The 23583-nt window shown below is 58.2% G+C and overlaps 1 protein-coding gene across 1 annotated transcript in view; it reads left to right on the top strand.

Moving 5' to 3' along the window:
• The first annotated feature begins 8004 nt into the window (after positions 1-8004).
• Positions 8005-23583, top strand: part of DYNC1H1 (dynein cytoplasmic 1 heavy chain 1) — a 48800-nt gene continuing 33221 nt past the window's right edge. The window contains exons 1-5 of the mRNA XM_055133926.1: positions 8005-8379; positions 18386-18473; positions 21935-22108; positions 22291-22546; positions 22786-22972. Coding sequence (XP_054989901.1) covers positions 8124-8379; positions 18386-18473; positions 21935-22108; positions 22291-22546; positions 22786-22972 — 961 coding nt within the window. The 5' untranslated portion in view covers positions 8005-8123. The remainder of the gene's footprint in view (positions 8380-18385; positions 18474-21934; positions 22109-22290; positions 22547-22785; positions 22973-23583) is intronic.

Below are 23583 nucleotides of genomic sequence, written 5' to 3'. Positions count from 1 at the left end.
AACCCACCAAGGGCCAACATCCAGAAACTTAAGACTAAGCTCCCAGAAGCGCGCGGCTGTGCGACATCTAATACCCTGTTCTCCTTAGAGAACCTGACAAGCTACCGAGAGTCTATTGCCCACACAGGAGAGCCTTGCAAGCTCCCCATGGCATAGTCATATTCCAAATACAGTGACATATACACACCTCTCGGAGAGTCCAGCAAGCTGCCGACTGTATCCCGCCCGCACAGCAGAGTCTGGCAAGCGACCCGTGCGTGGCGTATTCGATATGCCAAAAACAGTTTCTAATAGGCCTCATTCCCCTGACCCTGAAAGAGCCTCCAATCAGGAAAGACGAGTAAGGAGAGGCTGCTAAAATCTCAGGGCTGAGTGTAATAGAGACGTTACTGGTGCCCACTCGAGTAAATGGATGAACAACAAGATGACAATGATACAGTGATACAGTTTAGGTTGTTGTATTTTTCCCCGGAGGGATGGGTCACCTGCCCCTGCCCTGCTCAGTGCTCAGGGATTGCTCCTGGCAATGCTGAGGTCACCATGCAGTGCCCGGACTCAAGCATGTGCTCTATCCCCTGGCCCTAAAAAGACTCATTCCTGGTGAGGGACATGCTCCTGGCTCTGTGCTCAGCGGTCAATCCTGGCAATGCTCTGGGACTGTATGTGATGCCAGGGATTGAATCTTCCCGCCATGTGCAAGATGAATGCCCTACCCCCTGTATTATCCTTCAGCCCAAAAGTAGCATTTTGATCAGACAAAAATGCATTTCAACTACTGCTTGGTTTATAGAGTTTATTTTCCCCACGGTACTAGCGTTCGTGCCCAGGGCCTCCAACCACTGCCAGCCTCCTGCCCCACTCAAACCGTGTTCTTTAATTATTATGCCCTGACAACAGGGTCCACAGGCTTTAGATGTGGTGCTCACACACCTTAGTTGCAGGGCTCTTACGCCTCCGGTGGTAGTGCTCAGAAACCCAGCACTGGTTCTGTTCTGGCGGAATCTCAAAGAGCCGGGGCTGCTGAGATCACAGCATGTAGGATGGTGCCGGGGCCAAATCAGGGGCCTCCTGCCTCTAAGCCAGGTGCTCAGCCACTGAGTCAGCCTCAAGTACCACTTTGTTTAATATTTTTGGCTTCTGGGCCACACCCGGAGGTGCTCAGAGCTTACCACTGGCAGGACCCTGTGGGGCGCGGGGGGCTGAAGTGGCCGGTGGAGTGCAAGGCCAGAGCCTTCCCCACTGTACTACCTCCAGCCCTTCAGCTGCTTTCGTGTGTGCGTGGTTTGGTGGTTTCCAACCCATTTCCGGTGTCCTGCCTGCCGTTGGCTCGGGGGCTTTGTCTGTTGACTGGGAGGCTCTGCATGGTTTTGCCTGGCACACCCTTCGTTCAGCTGCCCGCCGCACCCCTCTGGCAGGAAGGGGTGTGGAGATGTGGTTCCAGGCCGCGGCTCGCGTCCACCTGCAGGGGATAAGGAATCACGGGCTCTAGACTTGCTTTGCTGCGCTCCAAATCCACCGCTCCCCTGTTTGTTCATGCAGCAAATGCGGACAGAGCTTGGCCCGAGCCGCTGCTGGCAGCCAGAGACCCACACCCTTGGGCTTTCAGCGGGAAGGAGCCCTATGAGGTACTCCGGGGTGCGCTTCCAGGCCCCCCCCCCAAAAATCAGAGCACAAGGCAGAGCCAGCATAGAACACTCTGGAAGGGGTGTCTTGTGAATCCACTCTCAGCAATGCTCCCTGGTGAGCAGTAAGGAAGAGAGGGCTCCCTGGTTGCATCGTCTTGTGAAATAGCTGGGATCTCCTTCCCAGGCCTCGTGCCCTGAGCCACATCCCGTCCCTCAGCCTGCCGCCCTTGCAACCATCCTTCCTGCAGTTTCCCCATGACGGCACTAGGTTCCAGGGCCCTGGGAACTGCATTGTCTTATTATCTCGTGCTTTGGGGACTGATCACTAGTAACACAGAATTGGCTAAAGCCAGGAATCATGAAATACCGGTCATTAGACCACCTGCACTCTTAGATGACTTTCTTTTTCTTTTTGGGTCACACCTGACGATGCACAGGGGTTACTCCTGGCTCTGCACTCAGGAATCACTCCTGGCGGTGTTCAGGGGACCATATGGGATGCTGGGAATCGAACCCGGGTCAAGCGCGTGCAAGGCAAATGCCCTACCCACTGTGCTATCGCTCCAGCCCCAGATGACTTTTTTTAACTTAAAAAAAAATGGGGGGCTGGAGTGATAGCACATAGGGTGTTTGCCTTACACGCAGCTTACCCGGGTTCTATTCCCAGCTTCCCATATGGTCCCCCAAGCACCGCCAGGAGTAATTCCTGAGTGCAGAGCCAGGAGTAACCCCTGTGCATCACCAGGTGTGACCCAAAAAAGCAAAAAAAAAAAAGTAAGGTGGGTGGGGTGTTGGAGAGATAGTACATCAGATAAGGCACATCCCTTGCATGTGGTTGACCTGGGTTTGACCGCTGGCACCAAACTTGGTCCTCCAAGCTCCACCAGCAGTGATTGGGTATGGAACCAGGAGTAAGTTTGTTTGAGCACCAGTTGTATCCTCAAAACACACATGCACACACACACACACATATATAAAGTCACATGGGGGCATGCTCAGCAGTGCTCCAGGGCTACTCCTGACTGGTTCAGGCTCGGGAATGTGCAGGGGTTCTCGGTGCTGGCAGGAAACAGGCTCCTGCATGCAGCACGGGAGCCCCGTCTTCTGAGCTAAGTCCCTGGTCCGGAGAAGTGATGTCTCTGAAGGAACATTCACCCATACACCAGATGTACTTTCGAGCCCCGTTTAGCCCATGTGTGACCACAGAGGTTTAGAAACTAAACAACGTCCATTTCACAAACTCGCTTGCAGCAAGAACTATGTCAGAGATGGGCTTCTCTAAACGCATGCGTGGAAGCTCTCCCAGCGGGGTCAGAAGTGGGGTGAGCAGTGGCAGGGGTTAGCCCGAGTTCCCCTGCCAGCCCAGGGCCTTCTTGGGCAGGGACAGGGCAGGAGCTGTCCCCAGCAGCAAGGCCCGCTACTTCGAGGAAATAGCATGAGATCATTTAACTAGAGACAGCCTAGGGGCTGCGAGCATCCTGGCATGCATGTGCCCCCCAAATTATCAAAATCAAACAGGCTCTGTGTGCTGAATGTTTGAGCCCCACCCCCCAAATTCAGACGCTGAACATTGCTAGGTGTGGCCCAACCCCCTCCCCTCCAAAAAAAGGGTTAGGGGAGACAGGGCATCGGGAAGGCACCGGCCTTGCGTGCAGCCAGCTGGTCCCCAGTACCCCACGTGGTCCCCTGTGTCTCTACGCACAGAGCCAAGAGTGTGGCCCAAAACCCAGAAATAATAATTTTTGGATTCACCCCAGCTGATGCTCAGAGGTCTCCAGCTCAGAACTCGGGCATCAGAGCTAGAGGCACTCTGATGTCACGGAGAGTCAGGGACTGACCCCAGCCCCTCCCTGCAGCATGTACACTCCAGACCTTTCCTGGAGCTGTCTTCCCAATCCTAAAAAACACCATTTAATTACTCAGCTTGGAGGGGAATAAATAAGAAAGCCAGAGGAGCTGGAAAGATAGTACAGCAGGCAGGGCACCTCCTCGAACATGGCCGACCTGGGTTTGATCCCGGGCATCCCACATGGTCCCCTGACTACACCAGACGTAATTCCTGAGTGCAGAGCCAGGAGTCAGCCCTGAGCATCATCTGATATAGCCCAAAAACAAAACAGAAAAAAAGCAAGCAAGCAAGAGAGTGGGGTTGGGAGATAGCACGGGGTTAGGGTGCCTGTCAAGGTTAGAGTCCTGGTACCACAGGGACCCCCAAACATCCCTTGGGGGGACTGGAGCAATAGCACAGCTGGTAGGGCATTTGCCTTGCACTCGGCCAACCTGGGTTCGATTCCCAGCATCCCATATGGTCCCCTGAGCACCGCCAGGAGTAACTCCTGAGTGCAGAGCCAGGAGTGACCCCTGTACATTGCCGGGTGTGACCCCCCCCCCAAAAAAAAGCAAACATCCCTTGGGGCCTAGCATGGCAGGTGGACGCCCAGTGGCGCCCAGCACTGAGGGTGGAACAGCACCAAATCCAGCACCCCGGCACTGGCCTGATGCCACCAGGCTTCTGAGCACCACCAGCACCCCTTGAAAAAACAGAAAGCAAGGTGATGACCACTCAGAGCAAGTGGACTTCACAGTGGACTAGCAGTAGGTGGGCAGGCGGGACCAGGGGGCACCACAGCCCACATGCCTGATGGGGCATTTGCCTGGCACGTGGCTGACCTGGGTCCAATCCCAACATCCCATAGCCCCCTGGGCCTGCAGAGTAATCACTGAGCACAGAGCAGGAGTAAGCCCGGAGCCCCACCCGCTGTGAAGAGAAAAGAAGAAGGTGGGGAGCAGGTGAGAGGCTGTGTCCGCTCCCTGCAACAGGCCTGTGGGACAGCTCGCGGGCAAGCAGGGAGGGAAGCAGTGGAACCCCAACTCCACCCTGGGGCGCGGGCTGGTGTCTGGACGAAGAGGATGGGCAGGTGGGGGTGGGGTGGGCCGCCACCGGCAGCAGGAAGAAGCGCCCGGGCCGGCCAGGTTAGGGTCAGCGGGGAGAGCCGCAGGGCCCCGGGACGTGGGCGAGGGTGCTCGGGGGCCAGCACAGGACCGTGGGTCGCGTGCTCCACGCTGGGCACTGTCCTGGGCTGGTGGCCAGAGGCCTCTCACTGTCGCTGGATCCTTCTTTGTCCTTCAAGGCAGGCACTGGAGGGCCGGGAGACTGTGGCTGCCAGGATGTTTGCTTTGCACACAGCCCATCAGAGTCAGATTTCTGGCACCCATACGGTCTCTTGAGCACCCCCCAGTGATGCCCCCAATAATAAAAATAAATGTTTGAGGGGGCAGAGCGATAACGCAGTGAGTAGGGCCTTTGCCTTGTACGCGGCTGACCAGGGTTCGACCCCCAGCAGCCCATATAGTCGTCCGAAACCGCCAGGAGTGACTCCCTGAGTGCAGAGCCGGGAGTAACCCCTGAATACCGCCGGTGTGACTCCAAAGCAAAAACAAACAGAACAAAATGTATTTGAACAGGCGGAGCCCTGCAGGGAGGAACCTGTGAAGGAGAGAAACGGAGGTTGCGGGTGTCTGGGAGGCCACGGGTGTGGGGGGACGTGGTGGTTGGTGACACAGCTGGTCCCGAGGCCGGTGGCCGGGCAGCAGCGTCCAAAGGCGTGGCACAGGGAGGGGGATGCTGTGCACTGTGACTTCTCTGACTCTCAGGTCACACGCTGCCACCCGCTTCGGCTGCCGTGGCTGGCTCTCTGACCCAAGTGACTGGGGGGCCTTGGGCAGGTCCCTCTAGCCGGCCCGGCTCTCCTGCAGGGTCGGGCTCCCCACCCCCACCCACCGCTAGGGGGCGGGAGGGTAACACTGTTCCCTGCGGGGTGCTTCTCCCCTAGCCGCAAAGCCCTCTGTGAGCACCTGACGGGGTGGGGGACACGCAGGGAGCAGCCCCTGGCAGGAGCTTTGTCAGAGAGCTGCTGGCGGGCAGGGGAGGTGGGGCAGCCAGGAGAGGGGCTGGGCTAGCTCCCCCACACCCCATAAGGCCCCCCAGCCCCACCAGGAGTGATCCCTGAGCACTGCGTGCGCCAACCTCAAGCAGCCTGTGGCCCTTTGGGCCGGAGGGGGTGGTCTTAGCCCTCGCAGGGTTCCGGCCTGGCAAAGCACCCGGCAGGTCCACATTCAAGGCGGGGCCAGAGCGACAGCACAGCGGGGAGGGCACTTGTCTCGCGCAGCTGACGAGGGTTCGGTCCCCCGAGCCTGCCGGGAATGACTCCTGAGTGCAGAGGCAGGAGAAAGGCCTGAGCAGCTTCAAGGGCGGCCAAATCCCCCAGTGTGGCCCATGTCCCCCCCTCACTGATGCCACCTCCCACACTCCTTTTTCCTTAGACAAGGCCGTTAGCCAAGCAGGCTGACGGGCCCAGGCCAGGTGAAGGCACAGAGGGGAAGTGGAGTGATGGAGGGGCCTTTGGGCAGTGGAGAGGGAGGGGGCTCGCCCCAGGAGCAGAGAGACGATCCCCCCACTTGAGGCCCCGTTTATCATAACTACGGGGGGCAGACATGACTCCGCTGTAGTTACTGTTTGGCCTGAGCCGGCAGTGCTCAGGGCTTTCTCCAGGTCCTCTCCCCCCTCCCCCACCCACACCTGCTTGGAGCTGGGGGCTACGGGCGGGGGGGGGCAGTGCCTCACCCGCCCCACCGAGATTCTGAATATTGGGGGAGCCTGAAGCACCCACGAGCTGCACGTGCTCCCCAGCTGGGCGCTGAACACAGCCGGGAGAAAGTGCTGAGTCTTCTTCACAGCAGGGATCCTTGTGTCCGGATTCCTCGGATTGCGTCCCCTGAGAGAGCTGACACTCTGACACTGCAGCGGAAGCCCCGGCAGCACTGCGAGGCGAGGTCCCCCACGAGGGAGGGGGGCGGGGGGCCAGGCTGCCCGGATGCTGAGGTGGCTGCATTTCAGGCTGGTGCTGACTCACTGTGCCACCGGCGTCGCCGAATCGCTGTCTCAGCTTTAGATTTTTATTTTTTCTTCTTTTTTGAGGGGTGGGGTAGAGGGGCATAGCCTGTGATCTCAGGGGTTACCCGTGGCCCTGCACTCAGGAGACCATACGGATGCCTGGGATTAAAGTTGGATCAGCCGCATGCAAGGCAAGCACACTATCTGCTATATTATCACTCTGGCCCCTCTTTTAAACCATTTTTTTTAAAAAAAACATATTTTAGGTGAACTTTATACTTTCAGATTTGGCTTTATAGTTTTCCTGGAAGCTTGGTTAGCGTCCCCAATGCACCCGCTACCAGAACAGGGCAGTGGAGGAGGGCGGGATGGCACCAATAATCTGCCCCATCATCCATTAGCTCCTGAAATACAAGGACCATTTGATTAGGCATTAGGTCATTGAGTGAGGAAAAGCATATTGTGTGTTTCACAGTTTCCTGAAGATGATTTGGAGGAACCAAATCATCCCATCCTCCTTCCACCAATCAGATGCAACTCTCTGACTGTGCACTTTTATATGAAAATGGCCCTTTTGGCATCCTTTCCAACAGGACGCAAAGTCATGGTCTCAACTTTCAAAGGTCAACCGATGCTGCGCAAACTAGCATCTTAAACTCCCCCAACGCACACAATAAGGCAGTTACAGCCGGAGAAATAATACAGGGAGGGCGGGAGATGCTCCCTCGCACGCGAAGGATGCAGGTTCAATCCCCGACGCCCCGGATGACCCCCGAGCCCCACCGGCAGTGATCCTTGAGCGCAGGGCCAGTAGTAAGCCTGGAGCACCTCTGGGTCTGCCCCCCAAATGTGGGCACCTGGACCCGGATCCTAATCTCTGCAAAAGGGGGGATACGGGAGGGCGTGTGCAATGGGGAGCCTTAGCCAGCAGCACTGGCCCTAGGCGGCCCCGCTACTCTCCTTGCGGTGGACGCCGTCCCCAAGGGCGCTCCCTGTCCACACGCATCCTGCGGTCAGTGGCCTTGTCCTCAGCAGCCAGGGCCCACAGCTGCGCGGCTCCCAGCGCTCAGGCACCGTGTCCCCGTGCCCGCAGCTGCCCTGCAGCCAGGGCTCCGGTATCTCTGTTTGATCACCTAACACAGCGCGGTCATTCATTCCCTGAGAGAGAACACAGGTTAAGTGCTTCCGGCAACGTGGATCACAAGGAGGTGCTTCCAAAACACCTGCCACTAAGGCCATTCATTCGTTCACGCCACGCCCATGGAGTCCCAGGCTCTACGCTGTTCCGGAGACCAGGAGACCACAGCAGTGAACACGACAGAGTCCTGGGCGACCCCCTGCACCCGTACTCGAAGTCAGGCGTTACCTCCCTGGGGCTGGGGGCTGGGGCCCGGCGCGGACTACAAGTCCCAGGGGGCCGCGCGGCGGCGTGCGGGCGCGCATGCGCGGCGCGGCGCGCGCGGCGGGCGCGGCGGCGGCTCTGCTCAGTCGGCTGTGGGGCGGCGGCCGCGGCGGCTGGACGCCCGTTTCTGTCGCTCGGCGCGCGGCGCTCGCGGCGGCCTCTCGCTCCCCCTCTCGGCCTCCCGGGTCCCGAGCGCGGCGCCATGTCGGAGCCCGGCGGCGGCGGCGGCGAGGACGGCTCGGCCGGCCTGGAGGTGTCGGCGGTGCAGAACGTGGCGGACGTGGCGGTGCTGCAGAAGCACCTGCGCAGGCTGGTGCCGCTGCTGCTGGAGGACGGCGGCGAGGCCCCGGCCGCGCTCGAGGCGGCGCTCGAGGAGAAGAGCGCGCTGGAGCAGATGCGCAAGTTCCTGGCGGACCCGCAGGTCCACACGGTGCTGGTGGAGCGCTCCACGCTCAAGGGTGCGGCCCTGGCGGCGCCAAGATGGCCGGGCGGGCGCGGGGCGCGGGGCGGGCGGCGCCCCCCAAGGTCACGGGCGCCGCGTCTCGCGGGCCCGCGGCGGCCGGCCACGCCCGCGGCCGCGCCCGGGCCCCGGCGGGGGCTGGGCCGGAACCGGGCCGGGCCCGGGCCCGCCGCGGGGCCTCGCGCGGGAGCGGAGCGAACCCTGGCCGGACCCTGGCCGAGCCCTGGCCAAACCCTGGCCAGACCCTGGCCGGACCCTGGCCGGACCCTGGCCGAGCCCTGGCCGAACCCTGGCGGGCTCCCCGGCGGGCTCCTCGCCGGGTCCGGGCCGCTTCCGCCCGCCCCGCGCGGGGCCACGCCCGGCGCTGCCCCCGCTGGCTGCTGCCCCCGGCCGGGCCGGGCAGCCGGACCCCGGCTGGTGCCCCGGGCCCGCGCGGCCGCCGGGCAGCCCCGCCTGACCTTGGCCGAGATCGCGGCCCCCACCCGGCGTGTCCGCAGTGACTTGCACTTTCGGGCGCGGGCCGAGGATGCGGGGGCCTGGAATTGCAATCTGTCCCGGTCCTGTGCTTACGGAAACCCTCGGCGTGGGGGGGTGGCGGAGAGGGGCCCGGGGACCCCCACGCCGGTGGACCCGCTGACCGCACGGCCTGGCGCTGCGGGCGCCACACCCCGCGCCGCTGCGGGAGGGGGCGTGTGGCCTGAGGATGCGCGGTCGCCCCCCCCCCCCCGCTGTGTTTTGTTTGGGGGGGCTTTGGGGCCACAGCCTGCACGGCTCGGGGCCCGTGTGCGGCCCAGAGCGCTCTCGGGAACAATGGGCCTGTGATTTCTTTGTCCAGCGCCGAGACGTTTTTCAGTAACAATGTGCCCGAAGTGTAATTTATTTGTCCCGCTCCGGGGTCCTGCCTGCCCCAGGCATCCAGCCACAGGGAGGTGGCAGGCTTCCTGGGTGGCCGTTTTGCGTTATTGTTGACATTTGGAATTCAGCAGAATGTAGTCAGGGTGGTTACAGTGAAAGGTAAGCCTGTGTTACATAGGGAAACAAGTCACCTAAGCCTGAGCGAAGCCACAGCGGTGAAATTATATAACTGATGTTGTAAACTGGGAAGATTGTGTTTCCTTTATCCTCGGCACCTATTTCTTTGTATTTTGGAGGGGTTGTCACCTGGCAGTGCTTGGGGTCACTCTATAATGCAGATGTTCTTTTCTTGCCTTTTGGCCCCACCAGTTGGGAGGGGGTGGCCACACCCTGCAGTACTCAGGGCTTGCTCCTGGCTCTGCACTCAGGGATCACTGGGAACCATGTGAGATGCCGGGGGTGAAACCTGGGCGGCTGCAGCTTGGCAAGTCCTTCCCCATCGCACTCTCTCTCTATACCCGATCCCTTTCTTTTTTTTTTTTTTTTTAAATGGAAAGGGGTCTCCACACACTTGTAATTGAGCATGAACAATTTTTGGTTTTGTTTGGGGGCCACTCTTGTGGCTTGGGCTGCCCTTGGCTCTGCTTAGGGGTGCTGGTGGTAAGTGGACACTGCGGTGTGGGCGTCAGCCCTGGACCTCCTGTATGCAGAGCCTGGAAGCACCCCCTCCCTCCCTCCCTCCCTCTCTCCTCTCCCCTTCCCTGTCTCTGCCTTTCTCCCTCCCTCTCTCCTCTCCCCTTCCCTGTTTCTGCCTTTCTCCTTCCCTTCCTCTACCTCTCTCTCCCTTTCTCTCCCTTTCTCTCCACCCCTCCCCCTCCCTCCCTCTCCCTCCCCCCCCATCTATTCTGTCCTGTTCTTAACCCACATGAACCTTGGGCATTTGAGGCAGTTGTTGAGGCTCAGAGTCTAGGGTAGGGAAAGCTGGGAGGTACGTGAGGCAACCCGGGCTGGGGCAGGGGCACCCAATAGCACTGTCCCCCTGGGTGGAGTTGTGGCGGGCCCCGTGCCTCTCCTGCCTGTGCTGATGCGGTCAGGAGGTCAGGACCGACCTCCGAAGGGAGGACGCTTGCCTTGGTTTTATTGCCCAGGTTTAACCCCCGGCATCCGTGTGGTCCCCGAGCACCGCTGGGGGTGGGGAGTTCTTGTATCTGACTTGTGGCGGCCTCCTCTCCCGCAGCGGCTGCTCCTGGCTGTCCTGCAAGGTGAGCACTGGCTTCTGGAGCACTTTCTACCCGCCGACATTTCAGGCCTCTCCCTGGCAGGCAGCCACTGGGGCTTGTCTGTGCCCCGCTTGTGGCTGACAGGCCGGTGCTGGGACTGGGATGGGGGTTGGCGTTCAGACTGAAGACAGGCCAGTGTGCTCTGGGGTGGATCCCGAGTGGCATTCTCGTGCCCCCAAGAGACGTGGTTGGGGGGGTCGCCTCATCTCTTGGAGTGGGGTGTGAAAGAAAGGTAGTACGTGCAGAACAAGGCCAGGCGAGCACCAGGTTTCATGGGGAATGTACCTGTGGGTTTAAAAAGTTACTTTTGGGGGCCGGAGTGATGACAGTGGGCACACTGTTTGCCGTACCCTAGGCCGGCCTAGGTTCAATCCCAGCACCACATATGGTCCTGTGAGCCCCACCAGGAGTGATCCCTGAGTACAGAGCCTGAGTAAGCCCGGGCACCACTGGTCCAAAAAAAAATTGCAACCAAAAAACTACTTTTTTAGAGACTTCTCCGCAGAATAGAGAAATGCAGTGGATTGCGGCTAAGTCATTGCTGCATGCTCTCTTCAGCCTCCCGCTTGGCCACGCCCCGAGATGCTCAGGGCTTGCTCCTGACAGGGCTGGGGGCCATGTGGGGTGTTGAGGATGGATCCCGGGTCTGCAGCGTGCAGGGCACACCCCTTCCCGCTGTACTGTGGCGCCAGCCCAGTGTTGGCAGGTGTGACCCAAAGCCCTTTCCTCCCAAATGAAAGCGTATTCATGCCAGGCCTTGCCTGGCCCGCCAGGGTTAAGGGTGAATGGGAGGAGTTGCACCCCCACTGCCCGCCCTGAAACCACAGGCTTGGGGCTCGGGCTCCCTGGTGGTCACACTGCAGGGGGCACGTGCCCTCTGCAGCCAGGAGGTGGGCAGGCTGCACCGAGAGTGACATACTCCGCAGAGAGAGCGGTCGGCACTGCCTTTCATGTTTTAATGTATTTGGCAGGTGCCAAGGGGCGACAGCTAACGTGGTAGGAGTTGCTCCTGGCATTGTCTGGGGTTCCACACGATGCCAGGGATTGAACCAGAGCTGGCTGCAGGCAAGCCCAGTGCCTGCACTCGGGTGCTCTCTGGCCCAGCGCTGCTTTTCAGAAAGTTAGATTGGGTGGAAATTGTACGTGGAACAGGGAGCATAATTTACCTAGGGTACCCTCTCCTAATTATTGGCGAGGAACATGAAACAGGATTTTGTTGTTTTTATTTATTTTTCGGCTGGAGTGATAGCACAGCGGGGAGGGCGTTTGCCTTGCATGCAGCCAACCCAGGTTCGATTCCTCCATCCCTCTTGGAGCCTGGCAAGCTACCTGTGGCGTATTTGACATGCCAAAAATAGTAACAACAAGTCTCACAATGGAGACGTTACTGGTGCCCGCTCGAGCAAATCAGTGAGCAATGGGATGACAGTGACTGACAGTGGGGGCCACACCTAATGGAACTCAGGACTTCCTCCTGGCTCTGTGCTCACAGAATTATATGATTATATGGTGCCAGGGATTGGACCCTAGTTGCCCATGTGCAAGGCAAGCACCCTGTACTAGCTCTTGGCCCAGGATTTTAAACTGAGTTGGAAAAAGGATCCTTCTTTCCTAGTTTTTATTGAGCTAAAGTTACTTTGAGGAGTGAGAAAGATAAATATTTTTTGTGTATTTCTTGGGGTCTATATGTTACTCTTCTTGGATTATGGGTCACCTTGGCTGTGCTCGGGACTTACCCTGGGTTCTGTGTGTGAGACAGCGCTGTTCCTGCTGTGCCACCTGGTAGCATCAAGAGAGGAAATGCGTGCATGTGTGCAGAGAGAAGGCGGGCTCCAGAGTGGGGAAGCCGGCACAGAGACGCACCAATGGGATGGAATTCAAGGGACAGAGGCCTTAAGAGCAAGCGAGAAAGATGTTTTAAGGAGAATTTGGAAGCCTAAAAGTTAGTTTCTCTGCAGAATTACTTGGTGCCCAATAAATCGGTGCAAGTCACATGGCAGCGAGGCGGAGGGAAAGCGCTGTGGCGCGGGGTCCGAGCTTCTGGGAAGGGTCTCCCGGGAAAGCACGGGGGCAGGGAGCGTTGGCGTGACCTGGAGTGGCAGGAAGGAGCACCGTGTAATTTGGGGGGGTGTGTGGGCCAGAGAAAATGACGGCTTGCTGGGAGCCGGAGGGCTGGTCAGAGGGAGAGTGGCCTGGGCTGGGGAGGGCAGCAGCCTGGCCCTGTCCTCCTCCCGAGGGGAGGTCTGAGTCTGCAGAGACGCCTGCCCCGGCAGACCTCGCAGGGGGTAGCAGAGCCGTGCCCGGAGGTCCCTGTCAGGGGACTGGTGGGACTTGGCAGAGGCACCTTCCTGCGCTGCCGCCCTTGGGTGCGTACCAGGCAGCAGGCGCTCAGGGAGGCAAGCCCAGGCCTTGCGAGAGGCCGCCAGCAGCCCGGGCAGGCTCACCGAGTGACCACTGGCTCGCGCAGGCAGACTGACCAGGGGACCGCCGGTTAGCTCAGGCAGACTGACCAGAGTGACCACCAGTTACCTCGGGGGTAGACTGACCGAGTGACCGCCTGGCTAGTGCAGGTAGACTGACCGAGTGACCACCCGCTAGCACAGGCAGGCCGACCGAGTGACCACCCGCTAGCACAGGCAGGCCGACCGAGTGACCACCCGCTAGCACAGGCAGGCCGACCGAGTGACCGCCCGGCTAGTGCAGGTAGACTGACCAAGTGACCACCCGCTAGCACAGGCAGGCCGACCGAGTGACCGCCCGGCTAGTGCAGGTAGACTGACCGAGTGACCACCCGCTAGCACAGGCAGGCCGACCGAGTGACTGCCCGGCTAGTGCAGGTAGACTGACCGAGTGACCGCCCGCTAGCACAGGCAGGCCGACCGAGTGACTGCCAGCTAGCGCGGCAAACTGTTCACTTAGGAATGGCGCTGTGTGACAGGGTCAGCGGCTCAGTTATTGCTAACTGGCAGTTCCCTTTCACTTTTTGTTTCGTTTCTGGGCATAACCCAGAGCGTCCAGGCCTCACTCCTGGCTCCGTGCCCAGAGAAGCTGGTATAAGCCAGCACCTTGCCCTCTGTGCGGTCTCTTAGGCTTCAACTCCCGTTCTCTGTTTTGCGTTGCTCTGGTTTGGCGTCACACCTGTTGGTGCTCAGAGCTTGCTCCTGGCTGTGCACTCGGGGATCTAGTCTGGTGGGGCTCGAGCGTGGGACCATACGGGGTGCCGGCGACAGAACCGGGGTTGCCGTGTGCAGGGCAAGCACCCCACCACTGTACCATTGCTCGGTCCCCTCCACTTCTTCGTAGGAAGCTCACGGGTGGGGGGTTGTTGTTGGGGCCACATCCAGTGATCTTCGGGAGCTGCTCCCCAGCTCTGTGCCGGGGTCATTCCTGATGGTGTGGTGGAGCACAGTGCCAGAGATGGAGCTAGGACAGGTAGGGACAGACTGTGTCTCAGACCTCTACGAATACTGTGGAGTGTGTCTGCAGAGTGTCGAGTCACTGTCACTTGGAAGATGCGTACAGATACCCCGAGGGGAAGGGACGGCAGTTTAATGGTTTAAGTTTAACTTTGTTGTGGGAATTGGACTCGTGCAGACCAGTCAGACCAAGTTATGGTCTTTTTTTTTTTTTGGAGAAAAAGCATGAAATAAACCCAAACTGGATCCGGAGTGTGGGGTTTCTGTTTGGGTTTGGGTTTTGAGCCGCACCAAGCTGTGCGCAGAGCTTACTCTTGGCTCACGGACCGCTCCTGGCACAGGCTGGGGACCATACGTGATGCCGGGGATCGAACCCTAGTCAACTGCGCAAGGCCAGCGCCCGCCTCCTGCCGTGCTGCGGCTCCAGGCCCCGTGTGTGTGGTGTGCCTGTCGGTGGGGACTCCATGGAGAGCTGCCCTTGGGCCCTCGTGCCTGCGTGGCCAGTCCTGGGCGTGCCTGGGGCAGTGGCTGCACCTCAGGGCCCGGGTGCTCGGCGGGCTAGCGTGGCCATGCAGTGCCTGCATGACTCATCGCTGGGAACACTGCCCGGTCTTTGTCGTCGTCCCTCCCCGGCTCCGGAAGTGGAAGTGTGTGGAGTACTGCCCCCAGCCGACATGTTTTATGTGTGAATTTGCTCGTGCAAGGAGGAAGAAACGATTGAGTTAACTTTTCTTATTGTCAGATTCTCGGGTGGTTTCCTCCAGGGGGGGAGGGTTTTCCTTTTCTCTCGAAGAAGAGAATTACTGACGGGTGCCTGTTGAGAGAAAGTGCGTCTTGGCCCCTCCCTGGCCACGCTTTGATCCGGGCATCTGTGCTTGTGCTCCCTGCCGTGGTCTTGCGGGCACGGTCAGTCCAGTGGCTGCCCCGTGTCACGGGTCAGCACTTAGAAAACTCAGGTGGCCGGTGCTGGAGCAGCAGTACCGCAGGGAGGTGCTGCCTTGCACGCAGCCCGGCGAGGTTTGGTCCCCGTGCTCCACAGCCACATGGTTCCCTGACACCCGGGTGTAGTCTCAGAGCAAAAATGGTTGAATTTGTGTGTCATTGCAGTCATTTTTGTTTGTTCTTACTTGATTCGTAGATGAGGGGCTGGAGCGGTATAGCAAGCAGGTCTGGCGCTTGCTGGCCTCGTATGTGGCTGACCCGGGTCTGACCGCTGAGCGCCACCAGGTGTGGGCCCAGAAACCAAACTATGAGTAGAATAGTAAAGCATAGAGCCTTGCCCAGACTGCGCACCTAGGTGTAGTAGTTTTTAGTGCCTAAAGAAACCTTTTACACCCAATAGAGCATCCTTCATCCTCTGCTGTTTCCTGTCCCGGGAATCAGAAGCTCAGGGTGGGAGGGAGTGAGCCCGCGCTTCACGCCCCAGGCAGTACTGGGCCTCATCTGAATTATTTTCGTTCTTAAAACTTCTCGGTTCTGATTGCTAAGTAGTTTAAATGTTGCTCTTAAGCATATTAAACTCTCACCGACGACACTCCAGTTAGTTCCTAAGATGGCTGCTGGGAGCCGTGTTCCTCTGTGGCCTGTGGGCCCGGCTGGGCCTGGCCTCCACTCCCACCTGGGCCTGGCCTCCACTCCCGGCTGGGCCTGGCCTCCTCTCCCGGCTGGGCCTGGCCTCCTCTCCCGGTTGGGGCGGCAGGTGCGTCCCGGCCACGCCCGGGCAGGTGGGAGAGATCTGCTGTCTGTCGCTGCCTCCTTCCCTGCTCAGGGCCAGCCTGGCCCCGCCTACCCGGTGGCGGTCAGGCCTCACACCTGCTGGGATCAGCTGGGCCCGCTGCAGGCTTACCCGCCCCGTCCCCGGTCTATCTCAGAGCCACTTTCTTTTTCCTTTTTCCTTTTTGGGTCACACCTGGCGATGCACCGGGGTTACTCCTGGCTTTACCCTCAGGAATTAGTCCTGGCGGTGCTCAGGGGACCCTCTGGGATGCCGGGGATTGAGCCAGGGTTGGCTGGTGCAAGGCAGACGCCCTTCCTGCTGTGCTCTCGCTCCAGCCCCCACTTAATTTTTTCTTTTAAAAACTTTCTCCCAGGCTCCAAAGGCTGATTTTCTTTTTATAATAGATTTGAATTTAATTATTGTGGCTGAGGTCACATCTTTGTAATGGTATTAACCTTTATGGGCTTGTTTTTAGTTGGGCGTCACACCCGTCTGCTCAGGGATCACCATGGCAGGCCTTGGCGGTTCACATGCGTGTGGAAATCAAACCCAGGCCAGCCGCCCGTGAGGCCAGCTCCCTGCCCACTGCGCTGTTGCCCGGCCCGCTGTGGTTCTGATGCACAGTTCCCATCTCTCACTACCTTCAGGATGCCCAGGCGTCCACCTCTGCTTCTCCAGCCCTCCCGGCCTGTGTGGAACTAGCTGGGGTCAGTTCTGTGACCCTAGGCCTAGGGCCTGTTAGAGTTTGATACTGTCTCTTGTCCTGTTTCTCTTACACCACAGCTGAGGGTCACGGTCCGGTGTTTGTTCTTCTCGGACTTGCTCTGCTTCAGTGTTCTCTGGCTCCATCTGCCTTGCAGCAAACCACAGGTTTCCTCTTTTGTTGGTGATGGGAGTTGGGCCCAGACTTGGTCTTGCTCAGGGCTGGTTCCAGCTCTGCTCGGGGACCAAGTGTTGAACCCGGGTGTCCTGCGTGCGGGGCAAGCACTGTACCCCTGTACTATCTCTGGCCTTAGTGTTTCATCTCCCAGCTGTAAGAGTGCACAGTAGTAGGATTCTGTTGTGTGCATGGACCAGCGTCTTGGCCCGTTCGTCACTGTTGCCATGTCCTGGCTGCTGTGCGGAATGTTTCGGGAAACACCGATGCACACACATAACTTCCAGAGCCACTTTTTTAAGTTTTGGGGGTTGAAGCCAGTAAGAGGGGATCACGGGCTTAGATGGGATCTCTGTTCCCCACCCCCCCCCCCCCAAGCTCTATTCTTACTTTGTTCAGTCTTGGTACTACTATTCTTACTTTGTTCAGTCTTTGTCCTGTTCCCGCAGGAGCTGAGCCGCTCGCCGCTGGCCCAGCACTGAGAGGGACCTTTCCCACATTCCCTGTAACACTACGTATTTCTGGTCTTTTTGCAAAAGATTTTCAAGTTTTTAAATTTATTTTTGCAGGGCTGGAATGATAGTACGGTGGTGGGGCTCTGGCCTTGTACACAGTTGACCTAGTTCTACCTCTGGCATTCATATGGTGCCCTAAACATCGTTGGGTGTCACCCCCCTAAAAAATATACTTTTTACCTGGGGGTTGTACATGGCAGTACCCAGGGCCTTGCTCCTGGCTCTGCGCCTAGGAATTTCTCCTGGCGGGGCTCCGTGGACCATGCGGGGTGCTGGGTATGGAACCTTGGCTGCAGGCCAGGCAAGCACCCTCCCAGCTTTGGCCCCAAGTGCAGACACTCCCGCACGCCTACTCTGTCGTATTTGGGAAGGGTTATCTCCTCGCCTTCTCTTTCTGTTTGTTTGTGGGTCACACCCAGCAGTTCCCAGGCTCACTCCTCACTCCGTGACCCTGGCCGGCTGCACGCTAAGGAGAGTTCTGCCTGCTGTACTATATTGCTCTGGCCCCTAACCTGATTTCTGCTGTGTGAAAACTTTTATATTGGCTGTGGTTCCACTTGTTTATATTTTTCTTGTCAGTTTTGCCCTTGGAATCAAATCACTGAAAAATGCCCCTGGACTCCGTATCCTGGAGAATTCTGCCTGTGTTTTCTGAATGTATCCTGTGGATTTTAACCTCATGTTCTCTAAAGCTGTGTGTTTTGGCGGGGGCACTCGTGGTGCCCAGGGGCCGTGTGGGGTGCTGGGGTTGGAGACTGGGTCCCCTTGCCTGCTCTCTCTCCGCCCCTAACGTTCATTTTGGGTAACCTTTTGTGTCTGGTGTGAGATCTGGACCCCGTTTCTTCCCGTTGGCTGTGGCGGTCCAGTTCGCCCAGTCTGTGGACGTGGCTGACTCCTCGTGCAGTTCCTCCCGGAGGCTGGGCCCTGCCCGGGAGGGCAGTCTCGGGTGGGTTCTGAGCTCTCTGGTGGGCCCTGGCCTGCCTCATGGCGGGGAGGGGGTGGGGGCAGTTACTCCCATTCCTGACTTGAGAACAGCAGTCACCCAGCCCGGTCAGAGTTGCTACAATGTTGCTGGACAGGGGTCGCTAGGGAAAGGTGTGTCCACACTGTCCAGCAGACGGCTGAGGCCTGATTGACACTCCAGTGGGGCCTGACTCAGACAGGAGGGCAGGGGTGGGAAGTGAGCCCCACGGGCAGCGGCTGTGATGGGCCTGAGGAATGGGGACAGTGGGAAACTGGTCCAGAGGGTCCGGAGGGAAGAGGGGTCGGGCTTCTGTCCTCAGCTTTGCTATGAAGAGTTGGGTCTGTTACAGGAATCTAACGAGTATCTGTTAAAATCTGCAGAGGACGTGGGCGATGAGGGAGAAGAGGAGAAGGAGTTCATCTCCTACAACATCAACATAGACATCCACTACGGGATCAAGTCCAACAGGTGAGGAGTGCGAGCATGCGCCGTCTCGTGCGCGTGCCGTTAGCTGGCTGTCGTGGGGCCAGGAACCCAGGGCTCCCACTCCAGAAGCCTGTCCTCTGCTCGTTGCATCCCGTCCCCTGCCGTTGACGTGGCCTAGGACATTAAGAAAACACTCAGGTCTCTGCTCTTTGAATTCAGTGTCTGGTTTTTCACTTCGTGCATTTAAATTAGAAGGTTTTGTTGTTGTTGTTTTAAAGGGAATCCCTAGGGAAAGGTCTTTGGGGTCCTGCTTGGCTGTGCTCAGGGCTTGCCCTTGACTCTGTGCTCTGGGATCCCTCCGAGCCAGGCTTGGGAGACATACGGGATGCTGGGGATCAAACCCGGGTTGCCCTGTTGTGCTGTCACTCCGCCCCCAAAAAGGACTTTCAAGTCACTATACGTTCTAAGATATTGTTTTAGTTGCCATGTTATTGGACCCATTTTGAGTTCTGCTCAGCATAACTGTAACGAGCAGGCATGCCCGGTAGTGGCCCGAGTTCCTGTTGGTTCAGATAATGCAGGCTCCTGCGTTTCTCAGGCACAGCCTGGCCCTGCCCGGGGCTGCCCCAGCCTCCCGTGCTCAGGCTCACTCGGCTCCCGCAGGCTCGACGCCTTGCTCGTACCCGGTACTGGCTTTCTCGCTCGGATTTTTTTTTTTTCTATTTTATTAAAGCATGAATTCAGGGACCAGAAAGATAGTACAGGGGGTATAATTCTTGCTTTTTATGTGGCCAGCCCCATATTTTATCCTTGACCCTATATATGGTTCCCTAAGCCCTGCCAGGAATAAGCCCTGAGCACTGCTAGGTACAGCCCCCAAACGGGTAGGGGTGGGAAATAAATCTCTAAAAACAGCTAGTTCCGAGGATGGTTCTGAGGCTCATCTGTTCTGAGGTAACTAGATGTGCTCAGGGCTTGCTCAGGGCTTGCTCCTGGCTCTGCTCCAGAACCAGAGTGCTCTGGAGGGAGCCCCGCGCGGCTTGGGCAGTGCTGCTGAACATTCTCTCTGCCCCTCGGGCTATGGGTTGGTTTGTTTTTTCTTTTTCTTTTTGGGTCACACCCGGCGATGCTCAGGGGTTATTCTGACTCTGCACTCAGGAATTACTCCTGGCGGTGTTTGGGGGACCGTATGGGGTGCCGGGGATGGAACCCAGGTTGGCCGAGTGCAAGGCAAACGTCCTACCCACTGTGCTATCTCTGCGGCCCAGGTTATGGTTTTTTAACTTATGTTGTCAGACTTTTCAACTCCCAGAAGTTTGTGTCCACTTGCAGGCTGACGGATATGTCCAGACTTAAGTAAATAAATGTTTTCATTGATCCTGCCTGAGCTTGGTCATTGCTTTGTCGGAAGGCCCCACCTGGTGGTCAGTCTCGGAGCTGTTCCTGGCTCAGTGCTCGAGGGGGTCAAGTGATTCCAGGAATCGGATCTGGCTGCTCCAGGCTCCATCGCGGTACCCCAGCAAAGCGCCTGCCCCAGTTCTAGTGTTTGTTTGTTTTTCTCAATAGTTTTTTTTTTTTTTAATTGAATCACTGAGACCCTTCCAAAGCTTTTCTGATTAGGTTTCGGTCATGCAGAGTCCCGGCACCCGTCCCCCCGCTGGCCACGCCCCGGTGCTTCGTGCCGCTCCTCAGCCCTTGAGTCACTTGTAGCATCTGTGAGGGTTGCGGGGGGCCACAGCCCTCCCAGATGGCAGTGTGGTTTGCTGCAGCTACGGTGCCCTCGTGTTCCTGGGCCATTTGGGACGACAGCACACGCCTTTACCCCGAGCTACCTGAGGGTTCCGAGAAAAGCCGCTTCTGCTTTGCTGAGTTCTGCCCTCTAGCGCGGGGTCTCGGTGCTCGCAGTCCAGCAGGAGACTCCGGGGGCCTCGCCTGTGGTTCACAGACCTCTTCTGCTTTCATTTTTAATGTACTTGGGCGGGGCACGCCTGGCAGTGCTCAGGGGTCAGTCCTGGCAGGGTTGGGGACCATATGAGATTCCGGATGGAGCCCAGCTGGGCCACATGCAGGGCAGGCGCCCTCCGCCGTGCTGTCCTGCCAGGCCCAGCCTCTGCCCCTGTAGTCTGGTGCAGTGCGTCCGCCCTTGCTGCTGTGGGTTTTGGTGCATAGATGAGTGCTTTTATGGAATGTCCCTGCATTGGTTTTGTCTGGTGTCTCCGTCAGTAGACTACAGGCAGACCAATGTGACCTTGCTCCCCCAGTGTTACTTCCAGAAACTTCCTTGAGGGACATCTTGCTGCCTTGCTTGAGAGCTGCTCCCTGCTCAGTGCCCAGGGCCCCCTCATGGTGCATGCGGGGGCCCTGCAGTACCAGTGATCACACCCGGCCTCCTGTGTACCGCGCAGGGCCGGCCCCAGCCTCCCTTTGTTGGGGTTTTAATGTTGGTTTTGTCTGTATTGGGGTTTGGGGGGTTGGGGCGCTACTTTTGCTGGGTCCTCAGGACGTGCAGTGTGGGGACTAAAGGTAGGGCTCCCACGCACAGAGCACGAGCTCTCGCCCCTGGGCCTTTCCGGCCCTCGTTGACTTGATAGAGTATCATGATCCTCTTCACAGTTACTGACCTGGGAACCAGAAAAGTGAAGTAACAAATTTTCTAGAAGGAGTTCATTGAACTACCTGAACTACAGCGAGTTTGCTCCCAGGAAGCGTCCAGCTGGTGGTAGTGCCTGGTCTACTCCTGGCTCTGCACTCAGGAATTATTCCTGGTGGTTCTCGGGGTCCATGAAGGGTGCTGGGGATCAAACTGAGGTCAGCTGCAATGCAAGGCGAACTCCCGACCTGCCGACTCTTTCTCCAGCCCCTTAAACAGTGTCTAACATGTAGCACTGCAGCACTGTCCTCCCTCTCATCACCAGTAGTTTCCATTGTGAGACTTGTTTGTTTTTGGCATGTGGAATACTCCGCGGGTAGCTTGCCAGTATGCAACATAAAGCAACAATCTTTTTCTTTTTTTTTTTGTGGGGGTGTTGGGGTGCATGCCTGACTGCTCAATCTTGCTCCTGCCTTTGTGCGAGAGGAATAAGCCTGGAGGTGCTCTGGGGACCAGGTGGGGTTGTGGGAAACTCAGACCCAGGTTGGCCTTGTGCAAGGCAAGCGCCCTACCCACTGTGCTGTCTCTCCAGCCTTGACTTTTTTTTTTTAAACGATAACAGGTTTTATTTGGAAATTTTGAAGTGTGGGCAGGGGAGAGTAACAGACTCATGAGACTGAGCTTCTCCAGAGTGGAGAGCGAGCCCCCGAACACAGCCCAGCGCTGACTCAGGAAGGGAGATGCAGGCAGCACCTGGGCACGGGCAGCACCTGGGCCACAAGTTTGCATTCAGGGGCGTGGGCGAAACCCAGGGCCTCGCACGTGCACGGGCTGTGTCGCTGAGCCATACCCACCCCGGGGGTCCCAGTTGTTAAGGCTGATTTGCTGTAACTTCTTTCTCGCTTTCTCCCAGCTTGGCATTCATTAAACGTACCCCGGTGATCGACGCGGACAAGCCCGTGTCTTCCCAGCTCCGAGTCCTCACCCTCAGCGAAGACTCCCCGTACGAAACCCTGCACTCCTTCATCAGCAACGCGGTGGCCCCTTTCTTCAAGTCCTACATCCGCGAGTCTGGCAAGGCAGACAGGTGAGGACGCGGGGCGGGAGGAGGTGATCAGAACTGAGGCGTCGGGGCCAGAGCCGGGGAGCCAGGGGGACCTCAGGCCACTGCGCTGGTGGAATAAATCATGACTCTACCGCATCCGAAATGATGGAATCGTTTCGGAGGCCAGAGGGCACTCCGGGCTGAGACGTCGCCTGTCTCTCCAGGGATGGCGATAAAATGGCCCCTTCGGTGGAGAAGAAGATCGCGGAGCTGGAAATGGGGCTCCTGCACCTGCAGCAGAACATCGAGATCCCCGAGATCAGCCTGCCGATCCACCCCATCATCACCAACGTCGCCAAGCAGTGCTACGAGCGGGGGGAGAAGCCCAAGGTCACGGACTTCGGAGACAAGGTTGAAGACCCCACATTCCTCAATCAGCTGCAGTCTGGAGTGAACCGCTGGATCCGAGAAATCCAGAAGGTCAGTGCAGTAGCACAGTGTCGCCCTTGACCTGGCGCTGACGGGACGGCGGGGGCGCTGTGAAACCAGAGCGCGCACCTCCACTCACAAGGCTTTGGTGTCTGCTTTGACCCCTTCCTAAAACTCACGGGGGAGAACTTTACTTGAAATATAAAACTGTAGTTGTAGTATCTGGCTTTAGTTACCTGCTTTCTGCCTTGTTTAAATAGTGAATATTTTTGAATGTTGTGTCTTTAAAGGTCACCAAACTTGATAGAGACCCAGCATCAGGAACTGCCTTACAGGAAATTAGTTTCTGGCTCAATTTGGAACGTGCGCTGTACCGAATTCAGGAGAAACGAGAAAGCCCGGAAGTCCTCCTCACTCTGGATATCTTGAAGCATGGCAAGCGTTTCCATGCCACCGTGAGCTTCGACACTGACACAGGTGAGACTGAGGTGACGGCTGTTGGTCTGGCGTTGGGACAGTCTTACCGGGAGTAGACCTGGGAGTGAGCAGGTGCACGTCTTTCTGCTGCCTCTCGGCTCTCCCCCGTTTGGGTGATGAAAGGCTTCTCCTGTGTAGCTCCCTTTGCCTTCAGGACTCTGGGGACTGTGTCTCGGCTGGCAGGGCCCTGGGGGTTCCCTCGGCCGCTCAGCACCCAGCTCCCTCAGCAGGATGTGCTCCTGCTGTCGAGCCTGTGGGGGAGAAGCAGGCAGGAAGAAGCTTGAGTGAAGCAGCAGCCATTTGCCCGCAGGGGTGTGACGGAGAGCTGGCCAGTACTCTCTTCCCTCTTCACCCACCTCTGTCCGTTTCTGCCTGCCTTCCTGTTCTGAAAAGTGCTCAAGATGGGGGCTGGAGCGACAGTGTACGGCTGGTAGGGCATTGGCCTCACACGCAGCAAGCCTGGGTTCAGTTCCCTACCACAAGGGGCTGGAGAAATAGCACAGCGGGTAGGGCGTTTGCCTTGCACGTGGCCGACCCGGGTTTGATTCCCAGCATCCCATATGGTCCCCTGAGCACCGCCAGGAGTAATTCCTGAGTGCACAGCCAGAAGT

This window comes from Sorex araneus, chromosome 3 (genome assembly GCF_027595985.1).
Source record: "Sorex araneus isolate mSorAra2 chromosome 3, mSorAra2.pri, whole genome shotgun sequence".
Taxonomy (NCBI): domain Eukaryota; kingdom Metazoa; phylum Chordata; class Mammalia; order Eulipotyphla; family Soricidae; genus Sorex; species Sorex araneus.
This window is presented reverse-complemented; position numbering and strand designations above follow the sequence as displayed.